This window comes from Harmonia axyridis, chromosome 7 (genome assembly GCF_914767665.1).
Source record: "Harmonia axyridis chromosome 7, icHarAxyr1.1, whole genome shotgun sequence".
Taxonomy (NCBI): Eukaryota; Metazoa; Arthropoda; class Insecta; order Coleoptera; family Coccinellidae; genus Harmonia; species Harmonia axyridis.
This window is the reverse complement of record NC_059507.1, coordinates 21,620,845-21,641,562: the sequence shown is the minus strand read 5'-3', so window position 1 is coordinate 21,641,562 and position 20,718 is coordinate 21,620,845. Positions and strand designations below refer to the sequence as shown.

The 20,718-nt window shown below is 36.0% G+C and overlaps 1 protein-coding gene across 20 annotated transcripts in view; it reads left to right on the top strand.

Annotated features, from left to right (window-relative positions):
- Positions 1–20,718, top strand: part of LOC123684747 (protein turtle) — a 216,420-nt gene that overhangs the window by 188,980 nt on the left and 6,722 nt on the right. For 6 of the 20 annotated variants that reach the window (XM_045624157.1, XM_045624156.1, XM_045624155.1 and 3 more), the window contains 7 exons: positions 2,938–3,534; positions 6,724–6,981; positions 7,656–7,721; positions 8,804–8,884; positions 11,370–11,585; positions 12,312–12,539; positions 16,346–16,424. In XM_045624157.1, the coding sequence (XP_045480113.1) occupies positions 2,938–3,534; positions 6,724–6,981; positions 7,656–7,721; positions 8,804–8,884; positions 11,370–11,585; positions 12,312–12,539; positions 16,346–16,424 (1,525 nt within the window). Of the gene's footprint in view, positions 1–2,937; positions 3,535–6,723; positions 6,982–7,655; positions 7,722–8,803; positions 8,885–11,369; positions 11,586–12,311; positions 12,540–16,345; positions 16,425–18,852; positions 18,927–20,718 lie in introns of all 20 variants that reach the window. The other 14 variants (XM_045624168.1, XM_045624171.1, XM_045624172.1 and 11 more) reach the window with 8 other exon arrangements.

Sequence of the window (20,718 nt, the reverse complement as noted above, 5' to 3'; positions counted from 1 at the left end):
ACTACAAACGGCGCGAGAGCCTTGCGCGGCTAAGTATTTAAACGTAATTTATGTTGTAGCGATCACAGGCCAGTGCCGTGACGTCACAGACCAAAGCAATCCGCGCTAAAATACGTAAATTTAAATAATCTATTTCTCAGTCATTTATTGATGGATTTTCAAAATTTTTTCACTGATTTATCAGTTTTGCTCAAATATAGTATTATCAACATCACTAAACTAATCCATTCTTCTTGCCTCTGATATTGATTGGGAGAGCTTATTATTCATTCTGGCATGGAGTAACAGGTGTAAATAAAAAAAAACGATAATGATATCGTCGTTCCTCATTTCCCTCTTCAACATCGCAATTCCACAATAACGACATCAACAATTACAATCATTATCCGAGTACGTATAGCGCAAATAACCGTCGGAATTTTCTCCACTTCAAACGCCAGCACTTGTCGCAAAATTGGCGTGGAATCCGCCAACATATCCCGCCTTCGAGGGCTTTCCGTCAGCTCGAAATAAATATGCGGAGCACACGAGAGAAAATTACATCTTTTCAGAGTGTCTGGAATGCATTTGCAGCGTGAAAGGTGGCGATTATTCAATCCCGTATCCCGATTGGCCCCGAGTTCAAAACCGGCATGCAAATACAAATGCCGAAAGTTGCGAGCAGAAGTTCCGTCCCTTGAAGTTCGACGTATATACGCGATCGTCAATTGTATTTCGTCGTATTTCGCCATAGGATTGTTTGCAACTTGTTAGTGTTGAGAGGTTTCGTTTTGGTTTTTTTTTTTTTTCTTCAGCCATTGTATTGGTCTCAAATTGTTCCACTCTGATCTGTCCTGTGCTACCCGATACCACCCACTTTCAACCTGAGCCTTTAGATTGCCGAGCCATCTTTTTTGTGGTCTTCCCACGCTACGTTTTGTCTGTCTAGAGCCGTTTCAGTCATTCTCTTTTGCCGCCCATATCAGCTTTATTCATCTGCTTAACAGCTTTCTGATTCTCTTTACCAAACCTTATTGTCTTATGTCGAAGATAAATACCTTCTGTTACGTTTTCCAGCTTTGTTGTGTATAAGTTAATGTTCTCTTCACTATTTTCGCTAAGTTTTTTGTGTCTAGAGCTCTCCAGGCATTATCTTTTGCCGCCCATATCAGCCTTATTCATCTGCTTAACAGCTTTCTGATTCTCTTTACCAAACCTTATTGTCTTATGTCGAAGATAATTACCTTCTGCTACGTTTTCCAGCTTTGTTGTGTATAAGTTAATGTTCTCTTTACTATTTTGGCTAAATTTTTTGTGTCTAGAGCTCTTCAGGCATTCTCTTTTGCCGCCCATATCAGCCTTATTCATCTGCTTAACAGCTTTCTGATTCTCTTTACCAAACCTTATTGTCTTATGTCGAAGATAATTACCTTCTGCTACGTTTTCCAGCTTTGTTGTGTATAAGTTAATGTTCTCTTTACTATTTTGGCTAAGTTTTTTGTATAAGTTAATGTTCTCTTTACTATTTTAGCTAAGTTTTTGTGTCTAGAGCTCTTCAGGCATTCTCTTTTGCCGCCCATCTCAGCCTTATTCGTCTGCTTAACTCAGCTTTTTGATTCTTTTTACCCAACCTTATTTTGTTTGTCATTGAATAATTTCGTTATTTCATGTATGACAGTATTTTGATTTACAGAATACTTCTTTATTTCGGAAAAGTTGTTTTTTTTGTTTTCGTCCTAATTATAACTACTACAAAGTATAAGGTGTAGTAAAACGATATCCATTATTTTTGCTTGAAAAACAAGGCTTTATTTACCATAGTTAGTATGATCCGATTAAGGTCAAATAATGCGCCATTTTGTTTAATAATTTGTTGCTTTTTTGAAGGTGATATCATAATGCCTCTCTCATAGAAGCCCAGAAGCCCTCGGCTAAAAATTGAAACACTCAGTTTTCACAAGTCTCTGTTGAAGCGAATTTTTCACCAGCAAAATTGTCCGCCATGGACAGAAAGAGATGGTAATTACTTGATGTCAGGTCCGAAAGATGAAGTGGATTCATAAGAACCTCCCAACCAAGCTCCCGTAGCTTCTGACGAGTCGCTATCGATGTGTGTCCTGAAGGAACACAATTCCTTTTCTTCTGGTTCTGGGTGATTGCTTCTTTCAGACGGTCCAATTCTTGACAGTACTGTTCCGAGTTAACAGTAGGAGAGCAGCTCAAAGTAGATAATTATCTGCCAATCCTACCCGTCAAATCCTAGCTTGACCACTGTTTCTGCCAGCTCACTGCGTTTCCACCAGTTTTCGCTTGACGTCATAAGTGATCCACTTCTCATCACCAACCGCTTCAGAAATGGGTCGATTTTGTTGCGATTCAGCAGCGATTCGCAGGTGGAAAACCGGTTCATGGGGTTTTTCTTGTGTTAACTCGTGTGATACCTATACATCGAGCTTTTTCTTGAGACCAGCCTTATTCAGTTTTTTGTGCAATATTCAGCTCTTGAGCAATCGAAACAGTGCTTGCATGATGGTCGGACTCGACAGTGTCCATGATTTTATTCATAATTGGCCTTCCACTGCGTTGTGCATCTTTGACATCGAAATATTCGACATATTCATTTCTAATCCACATTTTTTTGCAGCATCGACTAGTTCTTTCTTTCAGATGGTTCAAGGCAAAATCATCAATGTTAATGCCTTTTTTTTAACACTGCAGCGATTTTAAGGTCTCCAGAATGAGAGTCAATCATTTTGGGGAAATAATATCGCCAACAATGAAACTGGAATTTGGTCTGAATTTCATAAAATATTGGACGTCAAATATTGATTAAGTCTCGAATTAAGTATACACCATGCGGAAGGATATATTATTCTCTTACTCAGCCTACTCAACACACAAGCTAAATTTTTCATGGTATCTGAGAAATTGACACTAATTATCATAATTCTGTTACAGACCCCGCCAAGGTGACCTTCACCCCCACCATCCAGTACCTCCCGTTCCGGTTGGCCGGCGTCGTCCAGTGCTACATCAAGGCCAACCCCCCACTCCAGTACGTTACGTGGACCAAAGACAAACGTTTGCTCGAACCTTATCAGACTAATGACGTGGTAATCATGAATAACGGTTCGTTGTTGTTTACGCGTGTGAACGAAAACCACCAGGGCAGGTACACATGCACCCCCTACAACGCGCAGGGCACCCAGGGCTCATCCGGCCAGATGGAGGTGCTGGTGCGGAAACCCCCGACCTTCACGGTAGAGCCGGAGGCCATGTACCAGCGGAAGGTGGGAGAAACTGTGGAGATGCACTGCGAGGCCCTGGAAGCGGAGGGGACGCAGAAACCCACGGTTCAATGGCAGAGGAGGGATGGCAACGCGCTTCCAAAGAACCGGGTGAAGATAGTGGGAGGTAATATTACCATTGAAAGTTTGCGCAGGTTCGACTTCGGGTTCTACCAGTGCGTCGCGTCCAATGAGGTGGCTACGATTGTGACTGCGACTCAGTTGGTCGTGGAGGGGACGCAGCCGCATGCGCCGTATAACTTGACAGGTGAGTGATTGAATTCAGTGAACCTGTTTTTATTGAGTTAATTGGTCCTGATTATCTGATACGATGTATTCGGATCATTGTCGATATCAGAGAGGGGCACTGACATAGTGGTATATTAGAAAAATTGTAGCCTAATATTTCATTCATCAAGTCCCCGACCTGACCGGTAAAAAATCGAATTTATTCTACAACATTGTCACCTTCAAAAGTGATGCATGTACTCCAACGTTCATTAAAGTTTTCAGTTCTTTTGAACTCCAATTTACGATCGCTTAAAAGGAATTCATGAACTTTTTTAATGTTTCCTGAAACAACTGCTGAATGCATCGTTGTTGGTTTTTCGACCACGTTTTAAATTGAAGTAAATGGTATGGCACTGGAGGTGCTATCTGTGCACCATGACCAGGACTTATTGAGTGACGTGGTAAATTCATACTTCGCATATCCGTGAGTTAACTACCCTCTGTTTTGTAGCCAGGAACTCTAGCTTTCTGCATATGTGCTCAAGAACGTATCTAAAGAAAACTCAAAAAGCACATATATCGCAAGTGACATCCAGGCCGCACTGAGTACTTTGAAACTGGAGTACTTTTCCTGGAGATGCCACAATACCATAAAGCAACTAACTGAAGTCAACAACATGACTCTCTAATGGATGCTAGGGTTCTGTGGTATCGAAGGCAATGAAAAAGTCGATGAACTTGTGAAAAAGGCTTTTTATCTGCTGGAGCCGAAGCCTTCTGTGGGCTTGAAAAAACACTAGAGAGCGGCAATCCGGCAGTGGGAACTGCAGAACAAAGAGATGCTCTGAAGTAACACACAAAGCAAACAGATTTGTGCAATTTTTGAGTTCCTACACCAAGAAATTTCTTCAAATTCTACTAACTGAGCTTCGGGTCATTGTAGGACTGCTGACAGGTACTATTAGGCCAAAGACAATTTGTGTCAAACAGATTGAATCTGCGAATCGTCAAAACAAATAGCCGTCTACTGTGTATATATTCAGAACTGGCTGGCCTGAAGATCAGACAAACTGTTTGGTCTTTGGGCCAGCAGGAGACAGGTCAGTTCTTAAACTTCACGATGTGATAGCTAAGGCTATTGACAACGGATCCCACGCATTATTTATAAAAAGCTTTCCGAGTATTTTACTGAATGTTAGGTACGTTGTTATTAGTTCTTGATGGGCTGATCAAAAATGTCTATAGCCAATGATCAAGAACTTAGATTGGAGTGGACATGTAATAGACTTTTTTCCTTTATACTGTCAAGATAATTAATGATTGTGTTACGTTCGTGTATATAGTTTTATGTTACTACATAATACGTTTTAGCCTTTATTCGATTCATAATATTTCAAATGATTTGAGATTCCGATTACTAAGATAATTCATAATTATTTTTTTATTATATCAATATTGTTATTAATGTGAATGTTACTCTTATTATAACATTGATCTATTAATTCATTTGGCCAACCTTAACAATACGTTAATAAATAGTATTCACTCATATGTGTAAATTTCAATGCAACATTCATTAAAAATATGATATTTTCAAGAATTCAGGGTTAAATATCGAAAGTGCCAATCTTAGTTTGCTTCCAACATCTGGACTTCACCAAATGGAGATATTTTCGCGGATTTGCTTGTCTGTGAGATGCTATCATCCATTTCAAGCCATTCTCAGCAGAATGACTTAGCACCCCGTTATCTGAAAGCGATCACAATTTTTATCTCTGTTGATATAATTATGATTATGATTTTCCCATTTTCCCCATGACAGCTCACTAAGACTTGATGAACATTTTGTAAAACATATTTAATTTATTAGAAATCAGACATATTCGCTTTCAGTTATTATCGTCTCTCTTCAAAAAATGAAGTTTATCGATAGTATATTCTAAAACAAGTTGCAGAATGGGCTCCCATTCCAACAAGAATGCGAAATTCGAAAACGAGCGACGAAGGAGCGAGTTTTGGAACGCATGAGGGTTGGAATTGCCTTCTGCAACGAGTATTAGACGATATTTTCTCTATTTCGATCAAGTTTTGTGAAATATTGTCGAAATTCAATGAAAAATTCAGATTATACATCCTATTGACATTTGTATTGTATTTTGGCAGTTGGTGTGACTGTTACGAAAATTGACAAATTACAGAATTTCAATTCGAATAGTACGTTTCGAATTTGGAAATAATTTATAATTACGCATTATACTCGTCAATTATGTCTGACGAAATCGATTTAACACCAACAGAATTTACAGAATTAAGTGAAATTGCGAATATAATGTCGCAAATCATTTCACTAAATCCAAATTATATTATAGGTATTGACAATTTGACGTGTGTTGAATTTTGATAGGATTGGAAGTCTGTGTAGACAACCAAAAAACGAAAAATATAACTGAAAACAATGGTGCAATGAGTTCATTACAGCACTGTTTTTAGAACTGTAATGAACTCATTACGATGTTGAAATAGAGAAAATTTTTTATTATTCAAAATGTATGGAAGATCTTGAAATTTACACCTCATTTAATAGCCAGTGTGGAGCAGAGAAGTGTAATCTAGGTAAAATTATTGATGACGCTGCCTACTATTATATAACTGAGGAAGACTATTTCTCAGTTGCTTTCTAGGTATCGAATATCCAAATTCCATACCAACCATAAATAAGAATTGAGAGCTGAGAAAAAAATGAAAAAAATCCATTTTCAAGGCTCCATATCTCGAAAACTGTCCGTCTTTGTAGCTACAGACTTTTTTGATCAATAACTACAGCATACGAGAATTCACGGAAAGCCATTTTCCTAACTTAATGAGCAGGGTTTTTTGCCAACATCATAAAAGAAATCCTTTGGCTTGATGAAGCAGGGTATTAGAACAAAATATCAAAATAGCGATAGTTCTGAAAGACTGAGCTCTAGCTTATCTGCTAGTTCAAATCTAGATTAATGTTAACCTTGTTCTTGTTGGATCTTTTCGTCCATCAACCTTTATAGAGATAAGTCTTTCCTCTTCTTTTCCACCACACTCTGCTATGCTATGGCTGTTTCTTCCTATTTGTTTTCAACATTATCTATAGCCATATCATTTTTGGAGGTGTATACCTTCTCTTATGATCTCTTGGTATCCACTGAGACATCTAGGAAATGTACCAATAACATTTTCTTCATTGCACCAGGAACCTCTACAGAATTCTCAGTGACCTTGAGTTGGCTACCAGGCTACAGCGGAGGTCCCGATTACAAACAGGATTACACCATCTGGTACAGAGAATCTGGAGTGACGGAATGGTCCACTATTCCTGTGACTCCCTCAGGAAGCACCCAGATCACCATCAACAGTTTGGCGCCTGCTACCAACTACGAGTTTCAGGTTATCGGGAAGAACGCCCTTGGAGACGGCATGATGAGCAAGATCATCACCGTTCGCACCATAGGTGAGATCCTATTGAGGTTTATTTATTTTAAATTTCCGGTAAAATGTTGATAAAAGCCAAAGAAGCTCGATCCTTCTCAATCTTTACCTTTATTCAGTGACAGCAAGTGTTACATTCAGAAGGAATAAATTGTATGATATACCTAACAACAAAAATTATGCTACGGTTACATAATTAATGTTTTATCCCTAATAGTTATTTTCGATGAAACTTAATTCATCTAATTTTACGTGGTAAATTAATTCCATTAGATTCCTTAAGGCAACTAGCTCTACGAGATGATTTTTATACTAACGCGTCAAATAGCTGACCAATCTTGGAGCAAAGGTTTGAAGGGTGTTATTACAGAGTTATTAGAGAGGTATACCTCTCTATTCTGTGGTATTGCCCTATTCACAGACTCTGATTCAGTAATTCCTCGAAAATCGAATTGTTTTGAACAAGCTGCCACTAGCAGGCATCGACTGTTTTATTTTGTAAATACCTGGCATCACCATGTAGGTACATTACTAAATTTTTTTCACATATTATGCTAATAAAATTTCTTGAAAATATTTCTACCATTTTACCAAAAATATCAGGTTGAATTATTCCGTCTGGAAGTGACACTTCTAATAACACTGAATATATGTTCTTTTTCATTATTCTGATTTCTCCAATCTTGTTCAACGCAGATGTTGCTATTTCACACAAAGTTTCCATAACGCCAACACCTTTCTTGACACCGGACGAGAATGCTGGTAAGATTTCTGGATGCAAATTTTGCATGAGGTCCTAACGATTTATTTTTGAGTTTATCTTTGAACCTTACCGATTAAAAAGGAGTTATTTGAGGGGCTATAATAGATTTTGTTTATTGATATAAGATTTTGCAAGAACAATTTTATTTGTCTTAAAGAAGTTCGTATTCTGATCAATATTACAAATGAATGTCTATGTCTATGGTATCGACGTGAATGTCTTGCTGCAGCTAGTTGTACAATTTCTGCAGGTTTACCTATATAGACAGTTTTAAGACTTTTCATTTACATTAAAGAATATTTTTGAAATAAAAACAGTACATATTTGTTTATATCTACAATTTGGGTACAGCCAATGTAGGAAATTGTTACAATACAATTTTTGACTAAAAAAATGTGACGATTGCAAAACAAGGCCGACAAGTTTTTGACGATCGTAAAATAACAGCCACTCAGTTGCTGGGCGAGTTGAATAGAAGTACTAAATCTTATGGATATGTATATCTTTGTCCCCATTTGACTAGATAGAATTGAGTATAATATAATTTCATTGAATTGAGATTTTAATTACTATGTTTTCGAAAAAAATTCATTAGTATATTAAGTATGAATATTCCGAGGTATCAGTCTCATATACAAAAATGGATCTAAGAATGAAATGGACAAAATCTATTAAAAGTCTCAAGGTAAACAAAAGTCCCAAGCTTTCCTTTATCAAGTACATGAATCTCTCGTTTCATATTCGTATAACAGAAGCCTAGATCTTTCTAGATATAGAACATTTAGGTTTCTGACCTACATGAATCACGGCATTCTTACCGAGTAACCTCTGCAATGCCATTCAGCGAACTTCTTACATAAATTATTATTTGAGAAACTCCAATATCGCGTGACTTTCCAGATACTCGATATTCAATTTGTAGGTCGTGGATTTGCATGACTGCTGCATTGCAATCTGCATGTCTTCTGGCAGACTTTACTTTGTCGAATCTTTCATTCGTCCCTACTCTGCATTATATCGATATCGCTTCGTGTTTGGTGGTGCATGCTTTTTCATTAATTTGAGTTCGTTTGTTTTTCAGATATTTTAGATTATAGTAATGTTATTTTGCCTACCGATTCGACTGGAACAGCATTCGTACCGCCTATCTACAAGCCTAAAGGTACTATTCTTTCCGAAGTGATTGGTTTTGGTCTCACTAATGCAGCTAGACTAACCTTACAAGATTTTATTTAGCGGGATAGGTTACATTCCCCAACCTATGCTAATTATCGTATCGTCAATTCCAAAACATATAACAAATATCGAGAATAGATAAAGGGTCAATCAATGAATCCCTTTCGTGTCTATTTTGAAGCCCACTTTTGTGCCAATTTCTACTTATGTGCGAAAATATAAGGTGTGTGAATAAGTCTTTCCCGTTTTTTGTAAGAGATGGCGCCACCAATACTGTGCGAGTATTTAATGGTTACATATGTCATAATCAAAGCTTATTCATCTGTCAACAATTCCACACTAACACATTAGTTGAAATTTTTGCGCATCATAAATTTTTGAAATCGTGAAAATGTCGAAATTTGAGCCGAGTCGACGTCATTTGCGGGAAGTTTCACTTTATTGGTTCAATTTGAAGAAATCTGCTGCCGAGGCGCATCGGTTGCTTCGGGAAGCTTATGGAGAAGGTTGTGTCGATGATTCAAGTGTTCGCGGATGGTTTCGACGCTTCAAAAGTGGCGATTTCGACGTGGAAGACAAGGAGCGTTCCGGGCGGCCGCAAATCTTTGAAGATCAAGAATTGGCGACTTTGCTTGATGAAGATTCGTGTCAAACGCAAGAAGAACTTGCTGAAGCATTGGGAGTTGACCGAACAACCATTTCCAAGCGTTTGAAAGCCATGGGAATGATCCAAAAGCAAGGAAATTGGGTGCCGTACGAACTGAAGCTGAGAGACGTCGAACGGCGTTTTTTCACTTGCGAACAGCTGCTTCAGCGACATAAAAGAAAGGGTTTTCTGCATCGTATCGTGACTGGCGATGAAAAGTGGATCCGTTACGATAATCAGAAGCGAAGAAAATCATGGGGACTACCTGGCCATGCATCATCATCGACGGCCAAGCCAAATATTCATGGCGCCAAGCTCATGCTCTGTATATGGTGGGACCAGCTAGGTGTGGTTTACTATGAGCTTCTGAAACCGAATGAAAGGATCACAGGCGAGGTCTATCGACGACAATTGATGCGTTTGAGCCGCGCACTGCGAGAAAAACGGCCACAATACTCCGACAGGCACGACAAAGTTATTTTGCAACATGACAATGCTCGCCCACATGTTGCACAGCCGGTGAAAACATACTTAGAAACGCCCAAATGGGAAGTCCTACCCCACCCGCCGTATAGTTCAGACATTGCTCCGTCTGATTACCATCTCTTCAGATCGATGACGCATGGCCTGGCTGACCAGCACTTCCATTCCTACGAGGAAGCCAAAAAATGGGTGGATGACTGGATAGAGGCCAAACCGGTCGAATTTTTTCGCAACGGGATTCGTATGTTGCCAGAAAGATGGGGAAAAGTTGTAGCTAGCGATGGCCAATACTTTCAATAATTCATTTGTAACCATTTTTTCAGAATAAAGGCTCAAAATTTGAAAATTGTTTAAAGCAAACGAACGAAGGTGCCAATAATATGTAGTTCCTAAAAATGTAATCCATGAAAATGTCAATGAATAGGAAAATAATTTTCATATTGTCGAGAAATCTAATGGACCTCATTCATCAGACTCTAACGACAAATATTTGTTGCATCATGTAATCATTCCGACGTTAACAGTAGATCCGAAATAGAAGAACCCCAATCTCCAATACAAATACCTAACGAGCTCGTTGTGTAGAATTAGTTAATCTGTTTGATCGAAACTCCTCGAGTTGTATGGCACGAAACCCTTAAATGTCGATGGAAAGAGTTATTACATTTATCCAATTACCGAAACTACCCCTCTTTCAGCCCTAATTAAATCTTGCTCACTCCCTCCTAGTGTATTTGACCCGAAACTTTAGGATTTCACGATGGTTTTGGATCTTTTCTTTTATATTGTAACGACGAAAAGATTTAGGCTTTTTCGCTTCATTATCTTCTGCGTTGTTGATGAAAAGTTTCCACTAGGTTCTATGTGCTGCTAGAACTATTTATTAATCTTTGGCTGAAACTGTATGGATCTGACAATAGAATCATTCTTAACCTTAATTGAAGGTTAAATCCACATATATGTTATTCAAGTTAACCTTACTTATCAAAGTGACGGATTAAATGTAAAGCATAGAATTAAGAGAGTATTTTGTACTTATACATATGGTCAGTCGCACCATTTGCCTAAACATTGATTAAAATTTAAACATTGATTACTTTCTGATTTAGGCAAATGGTGCAACTAGCCATTATTGTTATTAAAACCATTGAACTTTAATGAGAGAGCTTGGATTAGGTTTTAATGATAATTATCAATTTTATTTAGGTTTCAAATTATTATTAACTTATAATTCTGAAAAATTCCTTGAATTCTTCCTAGTGCTTGCTTGATACTGACTGCTTGAGGTAGTTTCTCGACGTTGTTTCTAGCTGAGTAGTTGCCTCTTATCATTTCTTTCCAGCCATATCGTTATCACATTCTTCATCTCTAGGGCCGAAACCAGGTGTTCCAAGAAACTTGACTGTCACCGAAATCAGCAACGGGTTCCTAATCACGTGGCAACCTCCCATTGAAAGAGCCAACCTTATTCGTCATTACGTCATCAAGTATAAGACGGATGGACCTTGGAAGACCCTCAACAAGGCATCTATAAGGCCAGAGGATACGCATTATTTAGGTAAGTTTTTGAAACATATTTGGAACGAAGAATTAGAATTCGCATTTATCGTCACGCAAGAGAAAAACGTTATACCACCTGCAAGCGACCTTTTTTCTCCTAATTTTTTCTGTCACTTTCTGTTATGAAGTACTGGGAAGTAGGTAATTATCTTGGGATGTAATATTAATTTATTAGAAAATACCTAATGCATAAAGAATTCAGAAAGTCAAATGAAGAACGACAACGTTGTCCCATCGTTCCTTCCATAAACAACATGTACAAAAAATGATTATCCAGTAACCGCTTCATCGGCAACCAATCAAGTACAATGAATGGACAAATTACCGCGTCTTTGCAAATTCATTGCAACGCCTCTGTGTAGTACCCTCATTTATGCATGTAGGAAATGACTTTGAAGTACATATATCGTTCAAAAAAAAAAAAAACATTGGTGTTAATATCGCAAATAGAAAATATTTAAAAAATTTCTCCATTCATATGTATCTTACTGAAATTCGTATAATAAATTAATAACATTCAATAAAGAGATTTGATAAATCATTCCAATAAGAGCTAATTGAGCCTGATCAATTCATATTAAATATTTCAACTTACAAATCATGAAATTTCATTTCATGATAATATAATTTCAAATATCAGAGAAATCCTATGTTATTTTATACTTTTGACTTCTCATCCCTGTATTATCTTTGTGATATTATATTATGATGATTTTTCTTTCAGTTAAAAATTTGGTGGGTGGTCGCACCTACTACTTCAGGATATTCGCCTACTCGTTGAAGAGTTACGAGACAAGCGAAGAAGTGAAGTTTTCCGTACCTGCTAGAGTTAAACACAAGGCCATCACTGCCGGTGTGGTCGGGGGAATTCTTTTCTTTATAGTTGCCATTATTCTATCAGTTTGTGCCGTTAAAATTTGCAATAAAAGGAAAAGACGAAAACAGGAAAAAGGTGAGTTTGAAATTTGCTCCCCTAATTATTATCGAACTGCTTTATTGATACATAAAATAAATAACTTGTATAAAAATTCGTCATCAAAAAATACATAAGATGTCAACAAACATTTAAATGGACATAATAAGCAATATATACCTATGTATGTGTATCGGGTGTCCCAAATTCGTTGTCTAGTGTGGGGATCTCAGAATTCTTTTTTTGATGATAACAGCAATTCCATAAATTCAATTTTTTTCAAGCTATAAGAGAAAATTGGAAAACAGCGTGAAATGAAAAGTTCTCATAACTTCTTCATTACTGGTGCTATGAACATGAAACACAAACTTTAGGCATTTTTCAATTAGAATTGATAAAATCAATTTGTTTTTTATTGCGATTAGTTTTGGAATTTTAATACATTCTGTGTTGTGAATTGCGGTTATCATCAAATTGATTCTCTCAGAAGTCGAGCCCGAAAATGTACCATTCATTTTTTTCTAGCTCAAAAGAATTTTATCATGTGATCCCCTCACTAGAACTAGATAACGATTTTGGGACACCCGATACATGAATACCTGCAAATCTATATGCATACATATCCGTACACTGTGATTACAAAAAAAATCACATATCTCACATAGACAAACAATAATGAATACTTCAATGTCCGAAACCGTTCTTCTATCAGTATTATTTTCGCTTCTTCTTCAAACCTAGTTAAGTATCTAAATTTCTTGGTATAGCATATTCAAACATGTGAAGTTCATTGTTGCTCCTCATCAAATAAAATATAAGGGAGAACATAATCAATCCCTTGTTTTAAATTTTTCTATATGATAATGGGCATACTTTAAGAAGTTAAGTTTAAAGAATGATGTTAGGGAAATATTTTTCTTCCTCTTGAAAACCTCTTTACAACTCTCAATGTCATTTCAAACATAGTTCTCAACGCTTTATTTTGTCAAAGGACTCTTTTGCATTCTCACATTGGCCCCAAAGTATTATGCCATGTAGTGTTTTATTGTATTGTGTTATATTGTGGAAGCCAGGGTAGTATTTGAATTTTACAGTTTTGCAATAGCCACGTGTTTCATCCTTTTTATCGAGAATGTTTGAGTTGACAACTTCTTACATAAGTTGTCACAATATGCACCTTCCAACTCAGGAAAATTGGTATCGCCTCTTTCATTCGAAAATATTCTCTGACTTTTATCAACATCGATAAGTAGACCATTTTCCGATAATTATTTCGAGGTATTCTGTAGGGCTTCTTTGGATTTGCGTTAGAATGTAATTCTGGTTCGGGATCTTTTATCCGCATAGCGCATCTGATCTTACGCTCCAAAACTTATCAAAATATCAATCATAATCGAAATAAAAAGAATAGGACCCGGTTTTGATCCTTGAGGAACCCCTACCACGATTGTTTTTGGAGAGGATATTGTAATGACCTTTTGATTCCTTCGTTTCAAAAAAGAAGTGTTTTCTCTAATCCCATAATGATGTGATTTCTCGACAAGTACCTATCACAAGCTATGACTTTACCCAAATCAAAGCAAGTTAATTCAAGATTTTTACCATTATTATACTATGCAGGACCTCAATCATCTCTGTCAAAGTTGATTTTCTCCTTCTAAATCCATGCTGAAAATCTTGTATTTCTCCATCTACAAGTTTAAAAGTGTATTATTGAAGCAAGTCATAAGAGATAAAAGCTGTCGCTGTTGAGATATTCTTCGTGTCTAAAGACATATTCGGAAATTTTGAAGATAAGTTATGACATCTCGTTAAATACCAAGACGATTCTACTAAGTTGATGCAATTTGAAAGAGCGGCGCCAAAAATTATTTTCCTTTACTTGGTTCAATACCATATATATTAAGTAGTATATCTCGTAAAGCTCTTCATTCTTCTCAAAACTGGTCTATTATATAATTTCATGGTTTTATGCTCAGGGTCATCAGAAGTGTCAACTCAGAAGAAATAATATATACCCCCAATTTCATATTCTAGCGGTTCGTCTCATATCTATTCATTTAATGTAGCATTGACAGAAAAACTGATTTCTTATTATTTCCAGTGACATTAGAGTAATTATTCATTCTGAGTATGACGCTCTTATTGTCACTGAGTATACATATACTTACTTTCCACATGTCACTAATGTCGACTTTGAACTTTTTCTTATTCGTCAACTCAAGGTACTCATTAACCTCATTTCACTCTACTCATTAACCTCATCTAAGATGCCTAGAAATACTGGTGTGTTCACTGATTCGATTCAATTCGAAATTTGAGATTGGCCAAACTTCCCTTGCCTTCTATAGGTGACTCTATTCAGATTCAAGTGACTATATCTCTATGGAATTAAGCGCAAATGGAAGCGATGTGGAAATCGACTGAAGCTTGGTCAATATCTTTCAAAACCAACAGGGGTTACCACTGCAAAAGCCGCTAGTTCTATCCTAAAGTTTTTCAATCAATAGTGAGTGGCCACACCAATATTTCAAGACTTAGCTCATCGATGACATTTTGTGATAGATCCTGATTGATTTTTTCCTTCCTTTGTCAGCGATCATAGCAGTCCAGTTCTCGCTCCTCAACTGATCGTTAAATTTGACATAGACATAGATTGTGACGCGGAATACGACATAGGGTATCTATGTTCTGGAGCATCGATCCATTTTGGGCAAAAATGAGGGAGGTGAAATATATTATTTTAAAAATGCTACGATAGGCATTCTTATATAGCTTTTGGAGGTAATGAGATGAATAGTACAGCAAGATCTGTATGACTGTTCTATAGTTATCCCAACAATCAACTATGATATCTATGTATAGAATTATTATACTATCTATGGGATAGTAGGCTGAAATTTAGGATATACTTATGTAAAAGAATTCGATGTCAAAATGTGGACGATAAAATTCAAAGAAAAAATACTTTGGAATGGCAATACAAAAATTTGAAGGCGGTTATTTTTCAATTCTTTATGAATAATAATAATCTACTTTCGAATTTAACATTCAAAAACTAGAATCCAGATTAAATATATCTCTTCGATATATCCTACTATTCATCTCCTTTCTTCTCTATCATTCTTCACTTCACGTTTCAGTTGATCCTTCTTTTTCTACCTAACCAATGAAACATAAAATATCGGTTATATATAAATCACCCGTTATCATTGTGTTAAATTGTCGGGTTTTTTGAAGTAAGGGCGCATTGATCTACTGGCACACTAATAATGTGCGTTGAATGTTAAGCCCTAGGCTCGTTCATACTGAACGAATGGGAAAAAATTGAGAAATTTTGAGCCTATAATAATGTTTTTCCTTGATAAACTTCTGGGGAATTTTTGATATTTCAACTTTTTTTATTACTCTTATATTTATCAAAACTGACCGGTGTTTGGACAACTCGTTCAAAATATTTTTTATTAAAAAATTTGCAGAATATTATTGAAAGTCAATGACTCTACCATGATAACATAATATCGATTTCTGATGAATAATTCAAATGTATTTTATAATTATGGTATTTGCGACATAGGTTACCTATACTTAATTCACCTCTTTTATTTTTTTGATAACTAAAAATCTGCACTGCATTTCGAATTCGCTTCAAAACTGAAAATTTCAAGGCTGATTTTGATGTCGAATTCATCATCTGTTCATTCTTTGCACTCATCTCACCTTTTCATTCATTTCATACTTTACCCGACACAGCGTTCCTTGCTCTGCAATATATTTCACAAGAGGTAACCGAATTCAATGCTGATGGTGCCCCTGCTCTTATCACGTGATCTCCTCTTTTTCAGCGTACAACATGGTCGCCTGTAGAATAACGGATGCAAGGAATGGGGCTAATGCTACAGACAGTCAAGTGCCTTTGAAAAAGTAAGTATCGGAGAATATTAATTTTTTTACCTTTTGTATTTTGAAAACTCGACTTTTCTACACGCAATCATCCTGATAAGTTATCAACGGTGTGAAGAAACTAACAATCCCTCGTTTATAGTCAAATGAAAAGGGCAAAAAATTAGTGTACCATGGAAACATTATTAGAAAAATTAAGTTTTGCGATAACACTCTAACTGCATTTCAGGGCACATTAGCTGAAACATAAGAGTAGTAAAATACATATAGATCTTCTATATAGATTTGTGGCTAAGAAGCCTAGTAACCCTGGTGTCTCTACTTATACCAGTAAAACTTTCAGACAAAACGGTAGATTTATTCCTATTGGATTCTGAGAGATCACTAGAGTTTCAGATGGCGCAAACATCATTTATATTTGGCGTTTCTCGTGATTCTCGACTCTCGTGGCCTCTAAGTATAAAATAAGAATATTTTATATCCTTTGCTCGTGACAATCTACTATACTCTGAATAAACCAATAGCAGCCGTCTGTCATTATATTCCAATAATTTCATTATAAATTCGATATGAACTGAATTGTAATTTCTTGTGAAAGTTTGCAGTTTTTCAAATCATTGTTTCATTTTTAATCGCCGACATACAGATAGCGGAAATTCGAACAACTCTGAAGAGCGCCACCACACAGAACTCTATGAAGTTCTAGCCAAAGCAGCAAGTGGACTATCTCAAAAAGTACGAAACAAAATCGAATCAATGCGCACACCAGGGTTTCTAGGCATCTTTATTTTTGGCTATGGGAAGGTGAGTCAGCGTCCGGAAATATCCAAAGATATTGAAACGAAGCGGTTGCTATAGGTAAATAAAAACAACATTAAAATTCCGACTTCAGAAAAGATATGGAAACAGTATCTCTATTGTATTTTATTACTCTGAGTTACTACGTAGTACAGTTTTCTATGGTTACATGTTGACAGTTTAAGATAAAACAATACTTCTACTAAGATGTCTGAACACCTGGTGAATGCACTGATTGGATTTTGTTTTGTTAATTTTGAGAATATTAGTTGAGCTTTGTTAAGTCAACTGTAGGTAGCGCTATTAACAAATTAGACAGATTCTTGTTATCTCTAATATTTGAATTTATTCTAGTAAACGTTTTGTGAATATTTCAGTGCAGATGTACCAAATGGAGATGTCTTTTCATTATTTTTTTCTTGAAATTCTTAGGAAATATTCGCAAAATGAAAAAAAAGGTACCTAATTGAATTGAAGTGCATCATGTCCGAAGAAAAGTGCAAGGAATAACTTTTCTTCGGACACGATGCACTTTAAATTATACAAGGTATAATATAGAAACAACTAGTTCATTAAAATTCAATTACCTTTGTTTTCTAAGATTAAGGCCTTACATGAAAAAATTTTGAAAATCTTTAGTGCTATCGTATAAAATCATTAGTGGGTTTTATATTTTCTTTAGCCACAGTAACATTCTACGAATGTTTTTTATAACGAGAAGTTGATGTTATACATATTACAAACGTTTATAATAGACAGAAAATGATCCTTGAAGTTCATCTGTTGATTTGATACGTGATACATCAATCAAAATCAACGAAAAAAAATCGAAATGACAAGTATGACATTGCGGCGCCGCCACGAAATAAAACTAATATTCTTAATTTGGTCGAATGTTATTGCATTCAAAAATTGACGAGTGCATACACCATGTTTTAGACATCTTAACTTCTATGTTAGTATGTTGACATTTCTGTCAGACAAAACCAAAGAAAACTCTATTTCGTAATACTATATTCTAAAACAAGTTGCAGAATGGGCTCCTATTCCAACACGAATGCGAAATTCGAAAACGAGCGACGAAGGAGCGAGTTTTGGAACGCATGGGTGTTGGAATTAAATTCTGCAAAGAGTATTAGACGATATTTTCTCTATTTCAGTCAAGTTTTGTGAATTATGTCCGAAATTCAATGAAAAATTCCGATTTTATTTCCTAGTGGCTTTTGTATTATATCTTGGCAGTTGGTGTGACTGTTACGAAAATTGACATATTACAGAATTTGAATATGAATCGTACGTTTCGAGTTTTGAAATAATTTACAATTACGCATTCAATTCGTGAATTATGTCTGATGGAATCGATTTAACACCACCAGAATTAAGAGATATTGCGAATATTGTTGCAAACCATTTCACTATGAAGTCAGTATAGGTAGGTATAGACAACCACAAAACGAAAAATATTAATATAACTGAAAACGATGCTGTAATGAAGTCATTACAGCAATGTTTTTAGAACTGAAATAAACTCATTACGATACTGAAATATAGAAAATTTATTAGTCTTAACCTTGTCCTTGTTTCTTCGAACTCATCAGGATGGTTGCATGACTAACCCGTAGACCAGGCTGACTCATATCTCCTCTTGTAGGAATGTAAAGTCAGAGACCTATCGAGATTACGAGAGCGTATTTATAATACCCGGAACGAGCGTTGAAGCAAACCGTAAGAGTCAGGAGAAGGTCCTGCTATAAAATGCGATCGTGTCCAATACTTGTTTTTTTTTTCAAGAAAATAAATTTGAAACAACGTTTTTTAAACGATCAGGAATACCGATAGCATTTCTGGCAGAGCCTGTGTTAGTTTTTTTTTACTCGTAGACAGAATAAAATAAGTCTGCGGATCCTATGTGCTTCATTTGTTCCAGGAATGTCAGATCAATCTTAGGTGTTGATCGTTTTGTGTTTGTATTAGATTTAGATGGGGTTTTGGTTCTTTCTATAAGCCGAGCTGATTGTTGAACTTTCCAATCTTAATGATTATGAGTTTCATTTATGAAATTCTCTAAATCATTGGAGAAATTATTGCAATAAATTTTTCCAATTATTTATTTTCTAACCCTTGACAACAGTGAACTATACCTGCCACTCCAAAAAATATTCTAGTATAACGAAAATTCATACGTATCAAATATCGAAATAACAGAATTATATACCTATACTCGTTATATGTGTATGAACAAAAAAAGACAACAAACACGATCTAAAAATGTTGAACTCCATAAAGGACCCCGCACGTTTAGTATGGGAAATGGCTTTCCGTGAATTTGGCTGAATTTTTTATATGTTGTAGTTCTTGATGAACTGATCAGAAAAGTCCTTTGCCACAAAGCTCAAAAATAGACAGTTTTCGAGATATGGAGCTTTGAAAATGGATTTTTTGCAATTTTCCGGGTTTTTGCTCATCAATCGGGGAGCTCTCATTTCTGGTTTTGATGGAATTTGGATGTTCGGCGGCCAGAACGCGACTGAGAAATGATCTTCCTTGGTTATATTAGGCACCGCCATCGATAATTTTTTATACACTGCTCCACTCCACATTGGCTATGAAATGAGATACAAAATCCAAGATCTTCCATACATCTTTTCATGCCACAAGATGACGCCAGAATAATTCACATGACCGAGAAACGACATATTGTGAGATTTTTTTAAGAGAGACCATAATAACTGAATCCTCATATATCTGATGTCCAATAATATCAAATATGTTAGCCGAAATGTTCATAACCAGGCATCGCGAGCTGTAAAGGGGGAAAATGGGAAAATCATAATCATATATCCTCAGGGATAATAATTGTGATCACTATTGATGTCATTTACATATGATATGTGATTTGTTTCTCATAAATCTCGATAATCTGACAATGGGGTGCCAAGACATTTTCCTCAGAATGTCTCGAAATTGATGATAGCATGCCATAGACAAACGAATCCGTGAAAATGTCTGCAGTTTTGATGCAATATAGTACTATACGGGTAGAATATAGATGTCCAATGTCCAATGTCCATATTGTTGGAAGCTAACTATGAATGGAACTTCCGATATTAACCCACGAATTCTTGAAAATAATTTTTTTTTTCTATGAACTTTTTTTGTTCATTATCATTATTGTTATTATTATTATGAATGTTACTCTCATTATTATATTGTTTTTGATTGATCTACTCATTCATTTTGCCAACGATCATATTATTAGATAGTATTCATTCGTATGTGTGAAGTTTAAAAAGTTCATAGAAAAAAAAAATATTTTCAAGAATTCATGGGTTAATATCGGAAGTTCCATTCATAGTTAGCTTCCAACACTTGGACTTCTAAATTCTACCCGTATAGTACTATATTGCATCAAAACTGCAGTCATTTTCACGGATTCGTTTGTCTGTGGGATGCTATCATCAATTTCGAGACATTCTGAGGAAAATGTCTTGGCACCCCATTGTCAGATTATCGAGAT